Source organism: Poeciliopsis prolifica, unplaced genomic scaffold, assembly GCF_027474105.1.
Source record: "Poeciliopsis prolifica strain line A6 unplaced genomic scaffold, Auburn_PproV2 SCAFFOLD007, whole genome shotgun sequence".
In the NCBI taxonomy this organism is placed as follows: domain Eukaryota; kingdom Metazoa; phylum Chordata; class Actinopteri; order Cyprinodontiformes; family Poeciliidae; genus Poeciliopsis; species Poeciliopsis prolifica.
Window position 1 is genome coordinate 6062159 of NW_026562382.1, and position 22694 is coordinate 6084852.

The 22694-nt window shown below is 37.5% G+C and overlaps 1 protein-coding gene across 2 annotated transcripts; it reads left to right on the forward strand.

Annotated features, from left to right (window-relative positions):
* Positions 1-1382: 1382 nt before the first annotated feature.
* kpna3 (karyopherin alpha 3 (importin alpha 4)) lies at positions 1383-19907 on the forward strand. Of its 2 annotated transcripts, XM_055031637.1 has the most exons (17): positions 1387-1565; positions 4975-5019; positions 8660-8749; positions 10628-10657; positions 10773-10825; positions 10911-11006; positions 11935-12020; positions 13470-13556; positions 13634-13803; positions 14381-14425; positions 14526-14657; positions 14735-14863; positions 15115-15219; positions 15447-15518; positions 15789-15951; positions 16912-17006; positions 17101-19907. In XM_055031637.1, exons 1-17 carry the CDS (start codon positions 1497-1499, stop codon positions 17197-17199), a joined length of 1566 nt encoding a protein of 521 aa, XP_054887612.1. In that variant the 5' UTR covers positions 1387-1496; the 3' UTR covers positions 17200-19907. The 2 variants fall into 2 exon arrangements, with proteins under 2 accessions (XP_054887613.1, XP_054887612.1); XM_055031638.1 differs by lacking the exons at positions 16912-17006; positions 17101-19907 and having other exon boundaries at positions 1383-1565; positions 15755-15922.
* The last annotated feature ends 2787 nt before the right edge of the window (positions 19908-22694 follow it).

Consider the following 22694-nt stretch of genomic DNA (forward strand, 5'->3'; position numbering starts at 1 on the left):
CAGATCCAGTGAATCTGATTGTGAAAACAGGACAACCATCTTTGTAGGACTTTCTTCACATTTACTAAAATGCATCTTTTCGCTGCAGCCATTTATTTTCAGAGAGGTTACAACGATTCCTAAAAGATCCTTGAACAATTTGAGAAATTAAGGCAATTAAAAATATGAACCGCTCGTGTGATGTGAGAGGTGAGCTGCAGGTGCAGGTCAAATGCAAGTTCAATTCATAGTTCAACCCAGTTTATTTGACGTGTGTGTGTGGGTGCATATGCACACGTGTAGGTGTGTGTGTGTGTGTATGTATGAGAGAAAGTTTGTGACCTTGGAACTTTTTCTACTGTTTGAATGGTTTTAGAATTCACAGGTCAGAAATGACCCTTAAGACAATTCTCGTACCGTAGTGGTGTACAGCCCAAATGGAAACGTAAACAAAAACAAAATATCACTTTTCTAATGATGGGGTCAATTCAACAAAAGTCATAAAATTTCAAGTAGGAAAAAGATAGTTTAGGGTATTTTTTCTACAGCTAAACATGCAAGTGGGTCACTTTTGCCCCGCAAGCCAACACAAGGGTTTTAAATGTTTCAACAAAGTATTAATTTAAGAGTTTCTCCACTTTTATTGCACCTCTGTGATTTTTCCTTTCTAAAAAAATGATTTAATTGTCTATTATTTGATTGTCTGACATGATCAGACAGAGTTTGAAAGAGGAGTGTCAAAAACAAATGAGGAGGATTAGCAGGGCTTGAAAAACAACTATCTATCACCCAGGACATGCTGCTGTGTCATATTGCCTCTGAGGCCTGGAAATGAGGGTGGAAGCATGACTCAATCAGCAACAGAGTCTTCAATCAGAGGCTTCTTAAGATTCCCTGCAAGACTGCTTCTGGAGATCCATATCTTCATCACTAGCAAACTCTTTGAAAATACTTGGATGAGATGAGGTACTACATTTACTCTCCCTTAGGGATAACTTAAGTATCTTTGAACTGAACTGAGTTTAATTGAAACTGATGAGTCAGCCATCTTCATCAGGATCGTGAGGATCACAACGTGGAAATAACATTTCTATTTCACATTTTTAATTTGTCCTCGGTCTGTAATTTTCTCAGCGGTTCTTGTTTGCTGTAAGCCATTAGTCCATTCAAATAGAGAGAACGGCTCAAATTCGTCTCTCCGTGCAGGTTTAACTTTTTAAATTGAACTCCTGAAAGTAATTAACTTTTCGATTACATTCTCATTTAGTGAGCTGCACCTGCAGGTTACGTCCACATATGCGAAGGATTCCCTTTCAAAGTCAGCCACAGCCTTGCTGGCAGGTGAATTTAGTAGCTCCTGCTTGTGTGAAACCAGGGCAGCCCAGCAGGCAGGAGGAACTCCTCCCCTCACTCTGCGATCTGTCACCTCCCCCTCCTTTGGAAGCAGCAGAGGAGCTGTTGTGCCTTTGACTGAGCAGATACAGTAAGCCGGAGTCAGAGCTACACCCCACATAGCCATGGCAGACAACGCCGGCTTGGAAAACCACCGCATCAAGAGCTTTAAAAACAAGGGGCGCGATGTCGAGGTGAGTTCCCTCGGGAGTACAAGTGTTAGTGGTCTTTAATGAGTATGTTTCAGCGCGATAAATGACTGTCTGCGGGCCTCGTTAGACAGTCTGGCCCCAACTGAAGCTGCCTGCCTGCCAGTCGGCTACCTAGCTAGCTAGCTAATTTCAGCGACCATAAGGAGTTCGCCATCAGATGTCCTACTTAAACACGATACAGATATTTGACCTTGTAAACACGAATGCTACGGCGGTCGACAAATTCACTGAACCTTAGCGACGGCTGTTTTTCAGAGGAAGCTACGCGGCAGTTGGTCCGCTGTTAGATTTGAGGACAAGCGGTGTAGCTGTCACGTTAGCATGCTGGTTGGATGGATGGACACCGGGTCACAAGCGAGGCTGGGCCTTCCCGGCTTCACAACCGCGTCGTTTCTGGTGTTTCACAGCCAGTTCGCGTTTATGGACGCCAAGAAAAAAGCCGCCAAGGTCACACCACAACGTTAGTATCGAGGAAGTGATATTTTATGGTAATTTACACGACTTGCCCACAGTACCCACCCCTTCTTGGTAGCTAGCTAACGTCGTGAGGCTGCTAAACCAAGCTAAGCCACCAAAGTCTTAGCTGAATAAGAACGATATTTTGACCTTACAGTTTTCCATACAGGTAAAAACAATTACTAGTTCTTAAGGGAGCTTTACCTTTGAGGGAATAAACAACACGGACGATATTAACTGAAGCTAGCGGTGTTGGTGAAAGCCAGCATTGAAATATTACATGCTTGAGGGGTAATGCGCCAAACATGGAGATTACAGAAGTACACTAAGTGCACTTTGAGCCTCCTATTTTTGAAAGTAACGAGGTTTTGGCGAGTATCCGATTTTGCAAATCTGCATTAGCAAACGCATAATGTAGCCGGTATGTCTAAATTTAAATTGGTGACTTTATTCGGTGAATATGCCATAAGCCATTCAGACAAATACGACCTGTGATTTTAAACTACCAGACAGGTATCTCTGTTGAATTGGCCGTACTTGGATAGTTTGACACGTTTGCTGGTTCTCAAGGCCTCGTGTCCTTCATTTTTTAGATGCTTCACAGCAGCCACTCGCCTCATTTAAGTAACTAGTTGATTAACAGATTTCTGTAGTGCCATTTCTAATCAGGTGCTTAGGAGCAGAGACACTTCTAAAACATGGAGGACAGTAGCCCCTGAAGACCAGCATCGACAACCACTGGCCTACATAAATAAGAAAAGCAGACGGTTTTCTAGTTTTTCTTTCAAATAGTTATCACTGCAGGTAAAAGTCTAGCCTCCCTAAAGCATACTTCAAAGCACAGATGCTTGTAGTGACATCACATATGGCCTAAAGCAACTCAAGATGCTTTTGAGTTTGGGTGTATTTGATTTGTCTTGGAAGTTGAAACTCAGATCTTGGAATGAACTTGTTCAAACTCGTGGGGAAACCAGTGGGATTTGCTAATTACTGTTGAGTTCACAACTACTTTCAATACAAGCTGATTGACTACAACAAGAATGTGGTGACAAATTGTGATGGTACAATCTTATCGAAGCCTTTGGTTTGAGATAATAATCACAAAGTATAGTTTACATCTGCAACTTGCACAGTTTCATATGTGTGGCAGCCATATTGGATGCTGAACTCATGTCTGCTTGCACACCTCTGACTTTACCAGTCAAACTTCTGACTTCAGTTCACACTTTCTTTTTGTTGTAATTTTGACTTGGAACTTTGCAGTCCATAATGGTAACAAATATCAAGTCTATTGCTAGTTTTTTTTTTTTTTTTTTGTGATTTGCCCTATTTATTCTTTTGTTTTGTATCAAAGTTCTGCTTCAAATGTTTTGAGTTGTATTCTGTATCGCTGCAGAGAAACAATGTAGCCTCATTTGAGAAAACTGAATTTATTTTTTTGGGGGGGGTATTATTTGGCCATAATAAAACGCATGGAAGTGTACTAGAGTGGAACTTGAGTGCCTCTGGATCTTGTTTCAAAATCTATCAACAGTGTTTGGTAATGTGACATGAAGCAGAACAGGCTTTATTTTCTTTGGTCAGCTTTAAATAAAAACATTTGTGAGATCCTACAGCTCTAATTTGTATTCAGCATCCAAATTCTTTATAGTTTGTGTTCATTTTTCTTTGGGGAAGAAATACTGCTTGATGATTATGTCTTTAAACATAAAAATGTGCGAAAGCTTATTAAATCTGGGAGACAGAATTGCAAATATTTGAATTTATTCTATTTATGCTTGACATTTAAGATATTTCTCAGGCGGCATATCTCAGTCATGGGATTGCCAAACAAAAACATGCTTGTGCCTGGTCATTCTGGTTTAATGTTAATCCTGAGATAATCCCCAAACAAAGGTATGTCTGAAAATGGTTCTTCAAAATCTGCTGTGGTGGCGATTTGAGTTTCACTGTAAACTTTCCAAAACGCAGCTTAGCTTCCCATGTTGGTAGTTGTTTTGAAACCAGGAGTCTGGTTGAGCAGCACGTGGCTACCACGATGTAGTTTCTGCCAAGTGCATTCCTGATGCTATTCAAGGCATCTGGGATGTCTGACCCAGGCCTTCTTAGAATCTTAGCATGAAATTGAGTTTTTAAACATGGATGACTTGGGATACAGCAAAAGAAAAAAGTTTATCTTGGTTTTTCATAGATTTGGTGTCATCTCAGGCAACTTTATTGAATTACAAGAGTAACGCCAAACATACTGTGAAAGCCACGACTTATTTTCACAATATATTTAAAATACAGTTCTTGTTGTGAGTTTACTGTAATACCAGAAGTAGAAATTTGAGCAAATAGAATTACACTTCACATAGTTGGATATTAATACATTTAACTTTACAATTATTTGTTCTAGTTAATGTTCAGATTAGACCATCGCATGCTAAATGTACTGTAATAATTTCTGATTTGGGTGGATGTACGAGCATTGCCATTGGTTTGCAGTGGTTGGGAGATGCCTCTCTTATTCCCTGCCTCCAGAGTTTCGACTGGCCCAAATTACGTAAGAGTCTATTTAGGAAGGCAACATGAACCTTTTTAAACAGTCACAAGATCATAGACCATTTCCAACTCCAATGGATGATCTGGAACCCAAGCAGACGTACAAATGCAGCAATTAGCTGAACCCTTAAACTGTCTTTCATCACTATCTTTCATTGGGTTTCGGTTGATTTACAGATGTCTTGCCTTCCATGTTTTCGTCTGTCCCTGAACATTGAAATGTTTTTGTTATCCAATGAGAAGAAAATGGTTTAACTTTTCTTTTGCTTATATCTTTTGATTATAATCAATATACTGTTATTCTTTGAAAAGTGTAAATCTTCCAATGTATATTTTACCTTTGCAGTTCATTAATAAAATGGCTTCTAATTCACATTTTTCTCCTTTGCAGACTATGAGAAGACATCGAAATGAGGTGACGGTTGAGTTGAGAAAGGTGAGAAACGACATATACTAAACACTTTAATACTATTTTAGACTAATCTGAGAACCAAACAAGATTTTTCCGTCAAAGCGGTTTCAGTTTTTGCAGTTTTTAACCATGACCTGTGTTTTAGCCGGCTGTTGTTTCTAAAAGCAGGAAAACCTGCCAAGCCCAGTGGCAAAGCAATCCATCAGCGACCCACAGTGGTTGTGTTTAAAAATTTTTACAATTTACAAAGATTTGAAGGTCCATGAGCTGGTACCATAATGTTGAAGTAATAGTGTGAGACCAACGACAGGTGCATGGACGGCGCAATTGATGCGCACCCCTTTGAGGCCAGTTTAATACATCAACTGTACACCTTGCTTAATCTGTCTTAATATCATTTTAAAATCATTTAAAACAATCAAAAGATGCTGAGCCTGGTGGGGGGGGGGGGGGGGCAAATAAATCCTGGTGACCCACCAGGCTTATAATACATTGAGGGAAACCCTGAATGAGCTTGTAAACATGGTACTGTGAACATTTTGTTTTTTTTCCTCCATGAGCCCACTTTCACTTACTGATGAAGTAGCTCCTGTTTTTCGGTGTATATGAAGGTAGAAGGTGGTAGATTTTATTTCATGTAATGTTGCATTTTGATCAAGTGTTCTTCAGTGTTCTTTCCCCAATTTAAAAATGGCTGAGGTTCTTTAACACAAGATTAGTGTGAAGAATTTTGTGGAGTTTTTCTTGTTTTGTCTTCATATAGCTTAGTTGTTTGTAGCTTTTTCCCTTTCAAAGTGATCTTATCTTGGGACGGTTGCATTTCTGAGTTGTTGTCTGAGAAATCTGTTCTACAAGGGATGTTTTATTTTTTTAATTTAACCTTTATTTCACCAGGGAAGCCCCATTAAGATTAAAGCTCTCTTTTGCAGGAGAATCCTGGCCAAGACTGTCAGCAGTACACAGATTACAAAAACATTCACAGCAAAAGTTAACACCGTCATAAATAAGCTCCCTTTCAATGCTTTTATAATTATACTGTCTTTATTCTCTTGAGACTGTCAGGATTTGTTTAGCACAGCCTCTGTATAGGCCAGGGTCACAATTGGAGGAACTTTGGTTGATTTATCGACTCTTATCATACAGGATAGTTACCATACATTGTTTATACCTTTTTTTTTTTCATACCGAGACTAATTAAAATTTAAGCTACAACAGTAGCAAAAAAATCCTGACAATTAAAAGGTTATGTGAGAAGTTGCACATGTCGCCGGGAGTCGAACCCGCAACAGCCGCGTCGAGGACGAAAGCCTCCATATGCGGGTTGTACTAAACCACTGCGCCACCACAGCCTGCCTAAGTCGCACACATTGAGGCCTTAAACAAGTAGTGCTAAATGATTTTTTTATTAGTGACTACTACATCTAAATGATTGCATGATTTGTCTAATAGATCTTTGTGTTGCCAAATTAGCAGAAATCTTTTAGAAACATCTGGCACATGTATTTGAGGTATCTGTAACCCTACTGTCTAAATTTATGAGCAAACTAAATAGTTAGATATATTTTAAAATATTATTCTCAGAACTTTTGTTTCAATTTTTTATTACTTTTTTAGACTCTCTAGTTATTTCTAAGAAAAGATTAAAGCAAGAAATGCTAGACAAGGCAATCTTATGTGCTTTACTAGACATAAAAAGACAAACAAAGACTTAACAATGCTTAAAATCTAATATTTTATTAAATTCAAAGCTTTGGGTAAAAGAATATGTATTTTAAAATAAAAAAATAATTGAAAATCACTTCCTGGCATCAATCAAAAACTGAAATTGCTTACATATTTCAATACAGTTGTAGAGCTTACATCATTTATGCTCTGTAATGAAGAGTACTTCGTTAAAAAATGTGTAGTAAATTTTATAAGCAAAGGACAGCCTTTATTATTGAGAGCCTAAGCACAAACATGACGGGGCCAGGAACGTGTATTTGATTGTAACTTCAAATGCAACGTCTGGTCAAAAGCTAGAAATGACTAACTTGGAATATTCTTCCAGCTGTAACTACATCCTCACCGAACAGTGTTGTATTTAGCATGTTTTGATAGCACTTGGGACAAGAGATCAGAAAAAAATCTGATTTATTTTTTTAGCTTCTGACTGCCTGGTCACTCATCAGGCCCTATTCAGATTATAATAGACTGATTATCATCACCAACTCTATTTTTTTTTTCTGTGTATCAAGTTTTCTTTTATTATAAAGAATAGCTTTATGAGCAAAGTGAACAAAGGTCTTCTTGCCATTGTGCTTTGGCATTACTGAGGTGTCACACATGCGCAGTGATTTTTTTCACAGCTGCAGTGTTTCTGGGGTGAGACTTTGTGAGGAAGTCTGTGCTGTTAAAACAAGAAAAACAGAGCTGCATCTATAACATTTTAGCTTCTGGGTAATTCCTTTATCAGAGTTGTCACGTATATATGTTATGACTGGCTATCTGGAGTTTATTTTACTGTTCTTAGTTTTTGAACTAGTCAGCATTTAGACACTAGCCAAAAGGACAAAAAATGTAGTAATGTTTTTCATAAAACATGCCAAGTCACCTTGGTCCAGAGATTACTTGTCAGGATGTCTGCTTCAAAATTTCAGGCTTTAATTTATCTTAAAGTGCTCCAGTTTGAACAAATGTATGGAGAAATAATAACCTAAAATTCTGTAAATGTAAAATAATTGCTGACATTGCTCTTTTATGCTAAGCTAATTGTGTTTATAACAGAGTATTTTTGCTCTGTCTTGCAAAAGTTTTGACATCCAGAAATTTATTTCTCAGATTTTCTTCTTACTATCCTGCCTTTCTTGATTTATCTTGATGTTGTGCGACCACAATAACTGTCCCCAAGAAACGTATAACTACTGTGGTATCAAGGCTGACGTATGTGGAGTGCTTACTCCCAAGCAGGATTACATATCCTAAAAGTATTTAGTTTTAGAAAATGTAAATCAGATAATCCTCATCTTTTTTTTTTTCCAGAAAAACAAAACTTTTAAATAGACATCTGATGTCGGGCAGAAATTTGTTCCCACTTAGCTTTCTGGTCAGCATTTAAACATAATTCAAATCCTTTAACTGAACGGTTGAAGAGATTCAGGTGTGCAGACCAGCTGTTGCTGAGAGCAACTCAGCAGTCAGGAATACTGGCTGAAGCAACAGTACTGAACGTTTTCTATGTGAAGTACTAAAGCGGTTCAGAGTCTAGCACATTCCTTTTCAGCTGGATCAGAGCAACAAGAAGCACTGCACTAGCTGATTAGTCATCAGTGACGCACGTCAGCATGATGCACAGGAATGTAGGGCAAGGGAATCTCCTCCTACCACTGACTCACATGCCTTGCAGACGCATGCTGTGAATATGAGCTTGTCAGAGTTGCAGCGTGTTGGTATTTAGACTCAGGATTCAGTGACTAGCAAAGATTAATTCGCGCAGGCTTTTTTAACCTTCTCTTTCAAACTGACCACTTGATGCTTGCTGGCTTTCAAGCGAGACTCCAGTTAAAGTATTTATCTGGGTTCCAAAAGATTAGACTTTCTGTTGTGCTTGTTTTAACATTCAATTTAAACACTGTGAATATATTAACACTCCTCGCTGCCCTCCTGTCTTTTCTCCTTTGATCAGAATAAACGAGACGAACATTTACTGAAGAAGAGAAATGTCCCACAAGAGGAGAGTCTGGAGGACTCTGATGTGGACTCAGACTTTAAAGGGGTAAGTGTGGGAGTATGTTGGACTGAGAGACCGGCTTGTTAAGATAACGGCTCATAGGGAGACAAAATAAAACAAACAGCTTTTGCACATATTTAAATGTTTTTAAAAAAAATAAATGAAGAAATAAGAAGTTCTGGGGAAAATGTATATATTTGTACAGTAAAACATTTACCACTTCAAAATCAGATGCATTACATAGAGCTGGCCATTATTCAGAAAACAGAAAATCAGTTGTGCTTAAAGGCATTTATGAAGAAATTCTGCCCCAGTGCTGATGTGGTGAGGATTTTTTCAAAGTCGTGCTGATTGTGTGGACTCAGATTATGATGGGAGGATGTTGCGTTCCTCACCACGAAACATCCTGTTTGTTTTGACACAGAAATGTCAAACTGGGAGCCTGTAATTTATTGTGAAGGTAAAACTGCAATATTTGAGTCATAACTGTTTTTGTCTTGTTGGGGTGGGGGGATGAACTGAATTGAATGGTGCTTCATAGTTTAAGCTGTGCTGTATTTCATGCTTGATGGGCAAAACAACAGCAGGGTCAGGCAGCAGTGAACACCCATGTACTTCTTAAGATCCAGAACTGCTGCCTGTGTGTGTGTGGGGGGTCTGGGTGAGACTAGAGAAACCTACCATGTGTTGACACAGAAACTCTTAACTGTGAAGACCCAGGCAAGAAACGCCTGAGAAGAGTTTGATTCTCAAGATTGTATCTTTTGTTTGAAATTCAGCACTTGTGAAAATGACTGGAAAAAGACTAGTTCTGTTTAATCAGTGTTTTGATGGATAAATATAATTTATGCCAAAAAAATGTCACTGAACAGATTTGAATAAATTTTGTCTTCCAGTCTGATCAGTTTGTTTAAAATGCAATGAACATCAGCTGTGTTGATGTGTGTAGGATTTCAAATACTCTGGGTTGAGGCTTACTGGGCTCAATACAAACTGTTTTCCCCCCTTTAAAATCATTCAACATCACACAATAATATTCAAAACTAGTTAATGAAACTAAAGACGGATCAAATAAAAATAAAATTGTTGATGGACAGAAACTATTTTGGCAGATGGTTGAAATACTTTTCTGTATTTTTGATATTATCTCACCTGCAGTGATTGCAGCTGCATGTATTTTTACATATGATTGGCTCATTTAAAAATGTACTATCATTACAAATTTTGTCCCTAATTATTTACAATTATTATTATTCCTTATGTTATGTGGAGCTTAAATAATAAAAGCTCCACAAAAATCTCTTCATATGCAATCAAATGGTACTGAAGTCTTTGCTACTCATACACGTTTACATGAAAGTGAGATCCTTCAGACCACTTTTCTAGCTTGTATTTATTTTGTTTATTTTCTAATCATTGCCCTTTTGCCAGAAAATCCCCAATGACATAATATGGTCTGAAACCAGAGATTTGGTGTAAAGAAATGAATATTAACAAGATCATATTTGAGGAATTTCAGTCTTAAAATTGTATAACTTGGTAAAAAGACATACTGATGTACAAATGCAGTTTTTTGTGGATTTAAAAAAAGATTCACTTTGCTTGTGAATTGTTCTATTTCAAAGTTGTTTTTGCTCTTCAAGTGAATAGAGACCAATTTAAGTATTGCATACTAGACAGAATTGGTAAAACATCCATTTTGTAATATTCTAGTAGAACTGCGCAATATTCTGCAACTATATTCTCACAGTATATGCTCCTAATATCAAGATGTCAGATTTTGCAAACCAGTAATTTATTCAGCCTGTTGGAGAGTCTTTCAGTGGAGGGGAAAAAAAGTGAAGTTATTGCAACAAATGCCTGCAACACATATAAAATAATATGCACTAGATTTTTAATAACCCCTTTCTTCTTGTTTTGCAGCAAAATGTTACACTTGATGCAATCTTACAAGTAAGAATTAAATTTATCCTATGATAAATCTCAAATATTCTGCATGTTGCACATAATCTGTGCAACATTGATTCTATATTATCATATAATCCTTTTTTTTTTTTTTTAAACTCAGAACGCAACCAGTGACAATGCTGTTATACAGCTCAGTGCAGTGCAAGCAGCCAGGTAAGTTGCTCTGAAACCAAAGAGTGTATGCTAAAATGAAATGGGGTTTTCATTCATAATAATCCTGATGTTTTGTTTTTTTCAGAAAACTTCTCTCCAGTGACAGAAACCCTCCTATTGATGACTTGATAAAGTCTGGGATCCTGCCCATTTTAGTCAAATGCCTGGAAAGGGATGACAAGTAAGTTTGTTCAGATGTCTTTTTATGCAACATGTCATATTTCTTTTTATTTCTTAAAAAAGTGCATATTTCTGTATCATTTTCAAAATCTGATGCTACTGTAGCAGGTTTTTGTTGCAACAGTGCACTGGGCTTGTTGTTCCCCACTGATCACACGTGAGAGTGTGTGTGGAGGCATGCAGGGCAGCTGGCTGGCTCTCTCAGCTCAGGCCAAGCCAAATATATCGACATTCCTGTCTCTAAGAGTTCCCCAATTCCCAGGACCTTGTGCTCACTCAGGGGACAGATTGAATAGCTTGGTTGTAAGATCCTTAAGGAAGAAGCGGTATAGAAGGTTATAGTGGAATCAAATGATAGCAAGAGATTGAAACATATTTATAATGCATTAAAAGAATATATAGTTTTGACTGTTATGAGAAGAAGGTATGCTTAAATGACATCTACAACCACTTAAAAAAAAAGTCATTTAAAGCTCTTTAAATTGGGTCTCTGATTTCTCTCTACTAACTCACAGAAGGCTCATCATGCCAAAGCAATGTTGTTTATTTGACATCTGTGCTGAGGAGGAGTAAATCAAACCCTCAGAGATTCCAGATAATTATTGGAGCCAGTTAGATATTTATTGTGGCAGATGGATTAATCACTTGACCACAATATGTTGATTTATTTTCTTGTGATCCATCTGTTTATCTGACAGTTAATTATAGTCCTCTAGAATAAACTCAACCTTATTCTGCTAGAGTCTGAACTCTAAATCTGTTTATAACTAATTATTTGCATTTAATATTTTACTAACAACTTAAATGTCGATTATAAATGGGGCCAGTTGATTTTTTTTTTTTTTAAATTTTTTTCCCTCTACTTTTTTTAATATCTTCAAACTTCTTGCTTATTATTAACTGATTTAAATGTGCTCTTAATCCTGCAGTCCTTCACTTCAGTTCGAGGCAGCTTGGGCTCTGACCAACATCGCCTCTGGGACGTCAGCACAGACTCAGGCTGTGGTTAAATCAAGTATGTTGACCCGGCATTCTGTCTTCCCCGGTGTTACCCCGTCAGTCTGTGTTTATGTACTGTCTGCAGTCTGAGGAGCTAGCATTTTTGTATAAATGTTTTTTTTTTTTTTTTTTTAAGTTTAGAAAATTGGTCGCATTTCAAAATGGACAATTTGACTCACTAGTGGGACAGAGAATGAGAATCCGACTGAAGCTTTCCCTTGAAGTTAGAAAATGCACTTTAGGAATACATGCAAAGTGTGATAATGATGGTGAATGTCATAATGAGGGACTCATTAGTTTCTCTCTTTCGACATATTTTCACTGAAAATGGTGCCTCTGCCTACAGCTGATGGAGCAACTTTATCAGAGGATCTTAATGTTTAGGCCTGTCACAATAACATTTTACTGAAAGATTTGTCCCAGAAATTATTGCGATCAGCAATAACATTGTTGTATTGAGATAATTTTTAAGTAATATGTCGATAATGGCCTAATAGTTCAAGTTCATCCTTTCACAGACCGATAAACTTCAATTTTGTAATGAACTCTTCACAAGGGAACTAAACATGTTTCAAATATCCAAAAGAAAACAACAACCTCAAACTAAATATAACAGAAATGGAAACCACACACAACCGAAACATAAATAAAATGAATTATAACGTTTAACCATCAGAATTCGTAAGGCTCATTTTAAATTATCGTGCGATAAATTGCTTATCGCAGTAAACAAACATCAACAAATACATTGAAAGTATAAAGATGATTGCTTTGTGGTTTATTACTGTAATCCAAGAAGTTCTTGTCATATTCGTATTGTTTAGAATCAAATTGTAACAACGATAAATTTCCCAACATGCAATACAAACTGATGCCTCATGTCTGGACTGCATGTGTGAGACAGTCATATCTAACAAGAAGAGAGTAAAGCTATTTATGATGTGAATTTGTTTGCTTTTTGAACAGATTAAGTGTGGGGGGGGAAAAAAAGTCGAAAAAATTATTGGTCAGATTTTGATTAAAATGTGTCCCAAATTATTTATTCAAACTTATTCCAAAGATAAAACTGAAATTTCCAAAATTCAGATTTTTTTGTTTATGCAAATGAAGTTTAATTTAAATTGTGATTATTGGGTGTTATTGACATGCAAGATAATTTGGAAGTGTTTTGTCTGTGCCAAAGTTTACAAGGCAGAGGCAGACACTCAGGCTTTGACCCAGAGGAGGTGTGCATTTACCCCTGGCATTGCTTTTATCATTAAGAGCAGGGCCAGTAAATTATTTATGACGATTGTTTTGTTGTCGCCTCCGCTTCAGTTTTCACGGGATGTTTGGGGCCCCGAGTTGCCACAGTAAATTTATGTTTATTTTGGCTTCAAGTGTTCTGGGAAACGAGTTTTTCTGTGGAGTTGCACAAGCTGTCACCTCGGGCAGAATTTTGATTTGTTGATGTTTGCATATCCAGACGCAGTGCCCTTGTTCCTGCGGCTGCTACACTCTCCTCACCAGAACGTCTGTGAACAGGCTGTATGGGCTTTAGGAAACATCATAGGTGAGTGTGGCCCACTGACACAAGTGTCCATGAGCAAGCAACAGCCCGAGCTGAGATGTTCGTCACTTTCTGCTCAGGCGACGGTCCACAGTGCAGGGATTATGTCATTTCGCTGGGCGTAGTGAAGCCTCTGCTTTCTTTCATCAACCCATCTATCCCCATCACCTTCCTCCGCAATGTCACCTGGGTCATCGTTAACCTCTGCCGCAACAAGGATCCGCCTCCGCCCATGGAGACGGTGCAAGAGGTGGGTGTGCCCGGAGAGCAATTTGTCCATTAGTTCAACCTTTCCAGAGAATTTTCTGTTCTCATAATTACTACAGGATGGAGTATAAAATTGTGATTATTTAAGTTTGGTACCTCCCCACCCCCTTTATTACTGTGTTTTAGTTGTACACTGATGGTTTAAAAAAAAAAACAGCTGAAACAAAGTGTGGCTGTCCACACTTCATTTAAAAGATTTCACTTTTGCCATTTGTAAAAACCATGTTTAAAAAAAACCTGCTATAATTCAGCTCTGTGGATTTCAGTGATCAGCTGGCATAGGAAACTGAAATCCAAGTAGACACTCTTTGATGTAACAAAATACAGAAAATCATCAAGACAAACAGATGCACTTACAAGCTGCTATCGGTTGCCTTATGTGACGTCACCGCTGAAAGGCGCACATGGAAGCTTGTTGAAGGAGCGTAGATTTACTTTTGGTTTATAAATAGAAAGGGGGGGGAAAAAAACAAATGTAGCTATCATTTTTTTAGTTTTATACCAAGGGGACATGCAAAGCTGTTTGTCCAAAATCTAACTTTTCCTTTTCCTTTTCACAGATTTTGCCTGCTCTCTGTGTGCTAATATATCACACTGATATAAATGTAAGCATCAAACTGAATACATTTTTTTTGTTTTTATAACCTATGCCAGTTTTAGACTGTTTTAAAATTGTGGAATCATTGTTCACCTCATTGCGTTTAGATACTCGTAGACACCGTGTGGGCTCTGTCCTATCTGACAGACGGAGGAAACGAACAAATCCAGATGGTCATTGATTCTGGAGTTGTTCCATTTCTTGTGCCTCTCCTCAGCCATCAGGAGGTGAAAGTTCAGGTAAGACATTGTCTGCTGAGCTGAATTTTGTTTGTTTTCTATCATTAAGTAAATTGTTTTTGTTCTCTTGTCTTCAGACTGCAGCTCTGAGGGCAGTTGGAAACATTGTGACAGGAACAGACGAGCAGACCCAGGTGGTTCTTAACTGCGATGTTCTCTCACACTTCCCCAATCTGCTCACTCATCCTAAAGAAAAGATTAACAAGGTATCGCTAACTCAATGGTGCTTTTTGTTCTGCTAAAAATGTCAGTAAATTTGGGTAAACGCATCGTCATGATAGTGTAAAGATATACTAGTCAAAACCCAGCCTTTGCATTTAACGAGAGTGACGTAGCCATTTAAACTATTGATAACAATGCAAAGGATTAATGGAGTTGGTTTTAAGTCCAGGAGTGGTTGTTGTTAAATATTTTTTGGGGGATAGTTTTGACCATTTGTGATTGGGTTTGTTTCTAGGAAGCTGTCTGGTTCTTGTCCAACATCACAGCTGGGAACCAGCAGCAGGTCCAGGCTGTTATTGAGGCCGGGCTAATTCCTATGATCATCCACCAACTGGCCAAGGTTTGTGCACAGTAGAGGAGCTGCTCTACATTTAAGATTTAGGTTCTTTCTCACGGTTGCCACAAATCCAGTTGGGAAAAGTACATTGTTTCAGCGCTAATCTAATATTTTTGCGTTTTTTTTTTTTTTGGAATCATGCTCGTAGAATGAAATTGTCGCCTAGATTTAATGTCTGCCTGGCAGCATGTTGTGGTAGGACTTTTTGCTAACAGACTGGCTCTCCACAGGGTGACTTTGGCACTCAGAAGGAAGCAGCATGGGCTATCAGCAACCTCACCATCAGCGGGAGGAAAGACCAGGTGAGTCTGACTTGACGTAGAAATCTTTCTTTAGTCATTTTCCTTACATTTATGTTGCTTCAATTTGTAAATTTACCTGTTCAGGTATTGACCTCAGTAGTAAATCTTTGCCAGAACATAAAGAAGTCTCATTTGATGGATGCATCCTGGCAATATTTTGTTCTTTAAATATCACTGTGAACGTTGAGCAAGCTTGTTTTCCAGACTTGTAACTGTGTACCTGTGTTGCAATAAAGTATGAATGTGGTGTGTATGTATGGGTTTGTGTAGGTGGAGTTCTTAGTGGAGCAGAATGTCATCCCTCCCTTCTGTAACCTGCTGTCAGTGAAGGACTCTCAGGTGGTGCAGGTTGTCCTGGACGGCCTCAAGAACATCCTCATCATGGCTGGAGATGAAGCCAGCACCATTGCTGAAATCATAGAGGAGTGTGGAGGTCTGTGTTCATTCACTTTGTTTTGGTTAACATTAGGAATGGCTCTGCTAGTACAGAGAAGTGAAGAATAGATATATTTGGCTAATTGTAAAATAATAAATATGGATTTCCACTGGAGGATTTCACTGAATGCAAGAGGACAAAAGAAGCACAATGACCATGTGATCAGCGTATGTTAGGAAACTTTATGAACAGAAGTCAAATGTATTCTTGTGAAGAAGAAAATTGTAGAACATGAAAGGGTAAAAACAAGAAAATGCAATTAGATGTCATTGAGCTCTGCTGCCTTCATGCTTTTTGTGATTTCATCAGAGGTATGTGGGTTTTAGGAGGTTACATTTTATTTTCAACAAAATGGCTAAACTTGTAGAAAACTAAACATGACATTAGTTGATAGAACTATATACATTTTGCTTTTTCTTTCATGTAGGCCTATAATGATTGTAAACTGTCCTTAAACTATTGCGATAAACAATCATATTGTTGTATTGAGACCATTTTCAAGTAATGTATTGATAATCACATCCTCTCGAAGATCGATAAACTATAGCATTTCTAAAGAACGCTGAACACTGGAACAGGAATATATTTTAAATATCCATAATAAAATAATCAATTATAAATATCATGGATTAAGAAGTCTCTAAACAAAATTGCCCTTGACATAATAATTGTTGGGGCCAAATAGGTAGAACAAGAAGTACTGCCGGTTAGGACTTCCGTGATTAATTGATTTATTGCTTTTTGCAACAGGCTTAATTCGCCATATTACAGTATCAGATTGATTAGGTATTTGGTAATGCATCCGGCCTCTATTAGTTTCATATCTGTGCTTAGGAACAATTGTAATGGACTTTTCAGTGTGTGAAAGTGAAATCTACAAAGCATGTTCAGTTTTGGTAACAGAATAAATGTTTTTGCTTGGCCTCCTGTTGAAATGTTGCTGTCCTTCTTTTTAAGGTTTGGAGAAAATAGAAAACTTGCAGCAACATGAGAATGAAGATATCTACAAATTAGCCTTTGAGATCATTGATCAGTACTTTTCAGGAGATGATGTAAGTTCTCAATCACCAATTTGCCTTTTTGTTTTTGTTTTTCTCCTCTTTGTGTTGTCTCTAAAATCAGTTTGGCGATATCTGTTGTTTTCAGATTGATGAAGACCCTAGCTTGATCCCTGAAACCACTCAAGGAGGAACCTTCAACTTTGACCCTGCATCCAACATGCAAACAAAGGAGTTCAATTTCTAAAAAGCCAGGATGTTTGATTCCACTAGTTGCAGGGGCGTCCTGTAATTACCGCAGACATTCATCCATCTCTCCCAACAATCTGGCAACCCGGTACAGAAGGATTTTAAAACACCAATCTCGCCACTAAAGGATTTAAATCACAGCCACACCTGCACTGTGGGGAGCTTTTTCTTTGTCTTGTTTTTTTATTTTTTAGTTCCATTTTTAGTTCCAAGTAGTATGAAGAGCAGCAACTCTTCATACTAGTTGTTCAGCTGGCAACCTGCATGAGGAGAACTGTCAGTGCTGCCAGTGCTTCTATCACTTAAAGGTAAAACCAGAAGGAGGAAAAAAAGCCTTCTTGGCAAGATCCAAATTGCCAAATGTCAAGTCTTCACGACAGAAACACAAGCACATTTTCAGATCCAACCACGCGCGCACACACTCACATTTATATATAAATGTATAGAAATGCATATATGTATACACACTTTCTGACACTTGGGATTTGTGTGCATACTTCTGTTAGAAGCCGTCATATCAAAGCTGGGGAAGAAATACTGCTGTTGGTTTGTGGTTTTATTTTTTGTGCTTTCCCTCCCGTGGTTTGTCCTCCGCTGTAACTTCATCCCTGCACACACACACAATTGCACACACTTGGTCACAATATTTTCTGATGAACAGGCGCACCCCGTAACCCATTTTAAAGAGATAATCCCCGAGCTAAGCCATGATTACCACGGACCCCCTCCGCTCCGCCCACCCAGGAGGTGGAGGTGTGAAAGGGCTCAAAGGTAAAAACAATCGAGGAATCCGTGGCAAACTGACTGATGGGACTACTGATTCAATTTTCTTATTTTTTTTTTTTTTTTTTTTTTTTTTTGGTGTGACCTCTGTCGAAATATTAGACTCTTAAAGGAATTCATCAAATGTGAAGAAAACGCCATATATTTTTTTTCTCTCAACACAAACAGCTAACGTCCCTCTACATATTCAGAAGAGCAGCAACTTCTTTCTTTTTTTTTCTTGAGGGGGGGGGGGTCGTCAAAATATGTAAATTTCTGTCACCAGGCGGACGATGAAGGCACAGAGACTTACAAAAAGAGGGGACGCATCAGCCGTACCGTTCACCCCGCCCTGCAAACTGTTTTCCTCTGGACTCCCCTGTAATGTGAAAACTCAGATATGGGGGCGGGGTTTGAGGGAAAAAAAAAAACCTTCAAACTGAAATCAAACCATAAGGTTATTTTTAGCTTTTGTTTATTTTAAAAGAAAAGAAATTCTCACTTTGAACAGATATTAATTTCACATTTCAGCCTGGTCTGGTATAATCTGTGGAATATTTTAAATTTTATTTTTATGTTCCTCCAGTCTTATGCACACAATTGAGGCACAGTGACGTCTGCCTGCAGAAAGGGACCTATGCTCATTGAAGACCAGCCTCATACAGAGTGCAGGTCCTGATCTTTATAGTACTTAACTACTTTTTGATTAAGAGGTCACATGTCATCACTTGATTTGAATAATTGTAAAAAAAACAAAACAATGTGATGTGTATCTCCTTACCGTCTAACAAATATATGAATATATTTACATAAAGCCTGTACAAAGCTGCTGCAGCTGACGGTCATTGGATGGTTCATAACTGTCCCACATGGCTGGGGAGGGGGTTTTGTTTTTTTGAAAGCAATATTTTATTTTTTTTTAAATTTTATTTTATTATTTTTTTTGGACTTGCAAATGTATTGTGATGACATGCTGATAAATTGGAGTAGGCCGGGTTTTTTGGTTTGTCTTGTTTTCACCTCTTATCGCGGTGGCGGCTGTTTTGAAAATGTACCGTCCCACGTTCCAGTTGGTGTTTAGATCCGGGGGCCGAGGCGACTAAATTGAAGTCGGAGCCCGAACCCCGGTCTTGTAGATGAATCCGCTGGTTGGCTGCTAACTTTTCAGATTATTGGGGTGGGCGTTCAGAGCAGCGACTGGATCACAGTGGGGGGCTTTAAATATCTGGTAGGGCTGTTAAAAGCAGCCAGAACTTTTTTTTTTTTTTTTTTTTTTTTTGGATTAGCTAATATTACTGAACAAAACTATTGAGAGGGTGTACAGTCATGAACTAGCAGACTAGACCGAGCCACTTTAAAGATTTACAATTTTGTTGTCTTGTATCCAAATTGGATGCAAGCTTATGTTTGCAAGATTTTTACTTGCTAATAAAAAGCTGTTTTAAGTGAAATAATAGGAGAAAAAGAAGCAACAGACAGCGTTTTGGCCTCTGATTGTTTGTATCTTTTTATAAATTTTAGATTGAACTCTTCTCTTTAAGGTGGCTCATTGATGCTTTCAACTCTTGTGCATATTAAAGACAATAATGAGTTGAGAAATCATTGTGCCTTTTGTTTTTTTTTGTTTTTTTTTATTTCAACTGCAAATAGATTTTGCTGAACAAACGGAGCAACTGGAGAATCTTCACACGAGGGTAAATTTGTCGTCTCCCTACTGTTGGAGTTTGCCATGAGGAATGGTCAGCGCTGCTCTCTGCTGTCAAAAACAGTTTCTTTCATATCTTTTACCCACTGAACAATGTACGACACCATTCCCTGACTCCACAAACCTCACCGGTTTGCCATAATTTCAGTCAACAGACCGTGGTTTCCTTTCCTATCTCACCCTCAGGACGTCGTCTGTGTTTCTGATTCGAACCAAAATAAACTTGCTGTTTAGCCGTTTGTTCCTTGTAGCTTCCAAGTGTTTGTTTCACACATCCAGGAGATTTTCTTGGGTTGGCTAAAATGCGAGAAGTTTTCCGCAGAGAGGGTTTCCAACTGTTAAGAGATAAAGACCAAGAAGGCAATCATTAACTTAGCCTTAGACTTTGAAAAGAGGTTTCCCGTGGAGTCGGTCCAGACAACGTGATGTATAAGATAACCGGCTACAAAAAATGGGTCATTAATCCTGCCTGACCTATATTCGCGTTAAATATTGAGCTTTTATCGCATATATATATTTCACATTACAAATCAGTGTTTTATAGACCGTTAATTCCTACATTTGTACACAGTGGAAAGCATGGAGTAGGTTTTTAACATTTTCCAGGTCTATGTGTGCAAAAAAGAAAAGACCCGTGGAAAAAAAAAATTACTTTTTAAAAATTTCTTTCAATGGCCTGTTTATAGGGATTTTTTTTTCCTTATTTCATATAGAACTATTTTTTTTTGTTTATTTTTGCTATTCTGATTTGGAATTAAAATACCTATGAAACAGATTTTTTTTTTTTTTTTTTTTTTTTGCCAGTTCTATAGTTTGTAAGTCTAACCACATTTTCAATAAATGAGTGAAAACAGGAGAAAATGGATTTAGGTTCCTACTTGAGTAAGGAAGCAGAAGAATCAGCTGACAGGAAAAGATTGTGGCATTTGCCGTCAGATCCAAGTTTCAGGTTGGACTTTGTGGATTTTAAATTTGTCTGTAGGCATTGACTAAATCACTAAAACTCCTAATCGTATTTATTGTTTTCAGTTTTGAAAAGTTTATTGAAATGTAGGACAATTCACTCCAGATTTGATAGTTTGAGTTGTAGTTAGTTTACTTAACTGGCTTAAAAAAAAAAAAAGTAAACCAAAGCCCTTTGACAAAGGGGGATTGGAAACCAAGCTTCACATGTTCTTTCATGATTTATGAAGAAAGTGAAGTCTGGGAAAGTATGGTGTTTTAACAGAGGAAATGCTCTATTTCTATGCCCCCAAAAATTCTGAAAAGTGTGGTGTGCGTTTCTACTTGGCCTCTTTAAGCTATTGTCTTGAAACCACCTTTCAATGTAATTATAGCTGAAAGTTTGTCTACCAGATTTGCACTTTTCTAAACTACCTCAAGTCAGATGAAAGGAAAAACATCAGTTTTCAGTCCATGCCATAAACTTACTGTCTTATTTTTTTATTACATGTATATATATATATATATATATATATATATATATATATATATATATATATATATATATATATATATATAAAAGCTTTTCACTGGCTGTGTGAGTATCTTTAGAGTCTATTCGAGCGGAAAGAAAAGTGTTGAGTCCTTTGCTTCCACTAACATGTTTAAAATATTAACCAGTCTTTATCATCAACTCTGACTTGCTCCCCAGCATTTCCACAGCCTAATGCTGCCACTACCATATTTCACAGTGGTAACATTTTCAAAGCTTTGAGCAGAAAACCTAACTGACTTTTACCCATTCATTGCTGTGCCGTCTGAAGTCTTCTGTATGGCGATTATGACTTCTGTAGACAGTGGATAGAACTGGATTTTAGATAGAGGACTCAATGCTATCCACAAATTCAGAAATGTAATGACCGAGTACTGTAGCAAGACAATTTCATCGCATTCTAGACACACGCAAGGGAATTTTGAAGTGGGGAAATTAGTTCCTGAAGCCGAATGTTTGACTCAAACTGGATTCATTCTCAAAGCGAGAATTGCATCGTTGACACTATAATTAGGGAGAAGCGACTCCATAAATTAAAAGATAGAGATGAAAAGTCCTTTTATACTCTGCTGAAAAGCTGCAGAGTGTCGCAGATATTTGTAGCTTGGCAACTACTCGGCTGATGACCTCAGTCAGCTCCAGCAGGTCATGCTGCCGGTTTCTTTCGGGTGACAACATGGAGACGAACTGTTGATCTGTTTAGCTGTTGTGCACAGAGGCCATCTAATTCCTCCTCTGGTTCTCTGCTAATGTTCTGTCTGCGATAGCTGATGTTAGAGTTTCTCATGTCTAAAAGAAGCACCTGCGGTCGTCCTTCAAACTAATCTTGACATAGAATTTTTTTTTTTTCTATTCATGTGCCAAACATGTTGGCATTCAGTGTTTTTAAGAACCGTATCTATTGTTGAGGGACAAACTCATGCAATACATCAATAAGGCAAATATATACCTGTAATCTTTTCGACAAATGCTTTATTACATAATTAAAATCACTAAATGTTAAAATAATTCATAAAATGTATGTTTTTATGTGAAAGCATTTATAATTATGTTTTACATTAGATTTATATCACAGCAGGTCTTAAATTCACTTTCTCTTTTTATTCCAATTTTATTTTGATGAACAATTTATTCAATTATCAAATGTATAAATAACACATTTTAGACAAAGTTTAAATATGTAAGGAATGTGACATTTTAAGTGTCTATTGAAACTTGTATGCTTTATATAAGAAAAGAAAATATGTAATATATTTATGACAATCTGTCATGACATATCTTGATAACTGCTTTAGTGACACTTTTAATAAGAGGACATAAATAGACACTTAACAAATAAAAATACTCTAATGCATTTTATTTAAGATGACCTCTGTTACACATTCTACATATTTACTGTCAATTCTGTATGACGTTTATAAATATTAAACACGCATAATTTTGTTTTCTAAGAGGATATCGATTAATAATAATAAAAAAATGTCCGATACAATTATAGATTTTGTTCATATAAAATATAAATTATGGTGAA